Here is a 1,512-nt window from a genome sequence, read left to right as displayed (position 1 = left end):
TGAGAATGGCTGAATTTCCAGAAAATCTGAGACTAAACTTCTGAGATATTTATTTTTCCTCACATAAATCTATGGCACTGAGAGATTAGATGGTGTTGTGAATGTTTCAACTGCTTCTGACGTGGAATTATCTAGTTCAGAAATAGTTCTCATTTCTTTAGGATTCAATTTTCAACTTAAGTAACTGAATGCAGATAGGAATCTATGTGTTAGGAACATTGCAATTCCAGGAAGTCCTTCATGTCTTTTCTACTTTAACAGATGACACAATTGGTGGCCAGCCAGAATCAAACTATGGTGATCGAGTTCCTCTTCTCCGTGTTCCCACCTCTGTATGAAGGTGGCCTCTTATTTTTCATTCTCTTGCTTCTTGTCTATGCATTTATCATATCAGGAAATCTAGTGATCTTTGTGGCTGTACAGCTGGATATAGCCCTACACACACCCATGTATTTCTTCATCAGTGTGCTGTCCTTCCTGGAGATCTGGTATACCACAACTACCATTCCCAAGATGCTCTCCAGCCTAGTCAGTGAGAAGAAGACCATCTCCCTAGCTGGCTGCCTCATGCAGATGTACTTTTTTCATTCCTTGGGTATCACAGAAGGCTGTGTCCTGACAGCCATGTCCATTGACAGGTACATAGCTATCTGCTACCCTCTCCGTTACCCAACCATCATGACTTCCAAACTTTGTGTCCAACTAACAGCTGGATCCTGCTTCTGTGGCTTCCTTCTGGTACTCCCTGAGATTGCATGGATTGCTACTCTGCCTTTCTGTGGCTCCAACAAGATCCATCAGATTTTCTGTGATTTCACCCCTGTGCTCAGTCTGGCCTGTACAGACACATCTCTGGTGGTCATTGTGGATGCCATCCATGCAGTAGAGATCCTGGCCTCCTTCCTTGTAATTGCCCTGTCCTATATGCGGATCATTGTGGTAATTTTGAGGATGCCCTCAGCAGAAGGTAGGCACAAGGCTTTCTCCACTTGCGCAGCTCACCTTGCTGTTTTCTTGCTGTTTTTTGGCAGTGTGGCTGTCATGTATTTGAGATTCTCGGCCACCTACTCAGTCTTCTGGGACACAGTAATTGCTGTCACTTTTGTTATCCTTGCTCCGTTTCTCAACCCCATTATTTATAGTCTAAGAAACAGAGAAATGAAAGATGCTATTGGGAGGCTTTTTCATCAGCGGAGAGCTCAGAAGTAGATCTTGATTGCAATATTAAGTCCCTTCTTGAAGTTCAGAATCTTACTGTTGCCTTTTGTGCCTCAGATGATGTTCTTTTTCTATTGCCACAGATGCCTCGTCTTCTGCTGTTAGCAGGAGTGATAAAGGATGCTTGCAGGTCACTGATGGTCACTTGTTTACACAACAGCTACCAGACTCCTGACAGGTGGAGCAGTCTGTGTGCATTCTCCTGCATTAAGCCCAAGTTGACATATGCCTCATAAGTTAATAGTGTAGTTCCTTCCCTCTCTTCTGGGATTGCATGTGTTGATGCGGCCAAAG

At 43.9% G+C, this 1,512-nt stretch overlaps 1 protein-coding gene across 1 annotated transcript; it reads left to right on the top strand.

Moving 5' to 3' along the window:
* The first annotated feature begins 261 nt into the window (after positions 1–261).
* Positions 262–1,209, top strand: LOC127191031 (olfactory receptor 6K6-like). The gene has a single exon (XM_051148266.1). It carries the CDS (start codon positions 262–264, stop codon positions 1,207–1,209), a length of 948 nt encoding a protein of 315 aa, XP_051004223.1.
* Positions 1,210–1,512: the final 303 nt, after the last annotated feature.

This window comes from Acomys russatus, chromosome 6 (genome assembly GCF_903995435.1).
Source record: "Acomys russatus chromosome 6, mAcoRus1.1, whole genome shotgun sequence".
In the NCBI taxonomy this organism is placed as follows: Eukaryota; Metazoa; Chordata; class Mammalia; order Rodentia; family Muridae; genus Acomys; species Acomys russatus.
This window is presented reverse-complemented; position numbering and strand designations above follow the sequence as displayed.

Coding starts and splice junctions, on each gene's coding strand:
- LOC127191031 (XM_051148266.1), top strand. CDS start 262: ATGACACAATTGGTGGCCAGCCAGAATCAAACTATGGTGATCGAGTTC.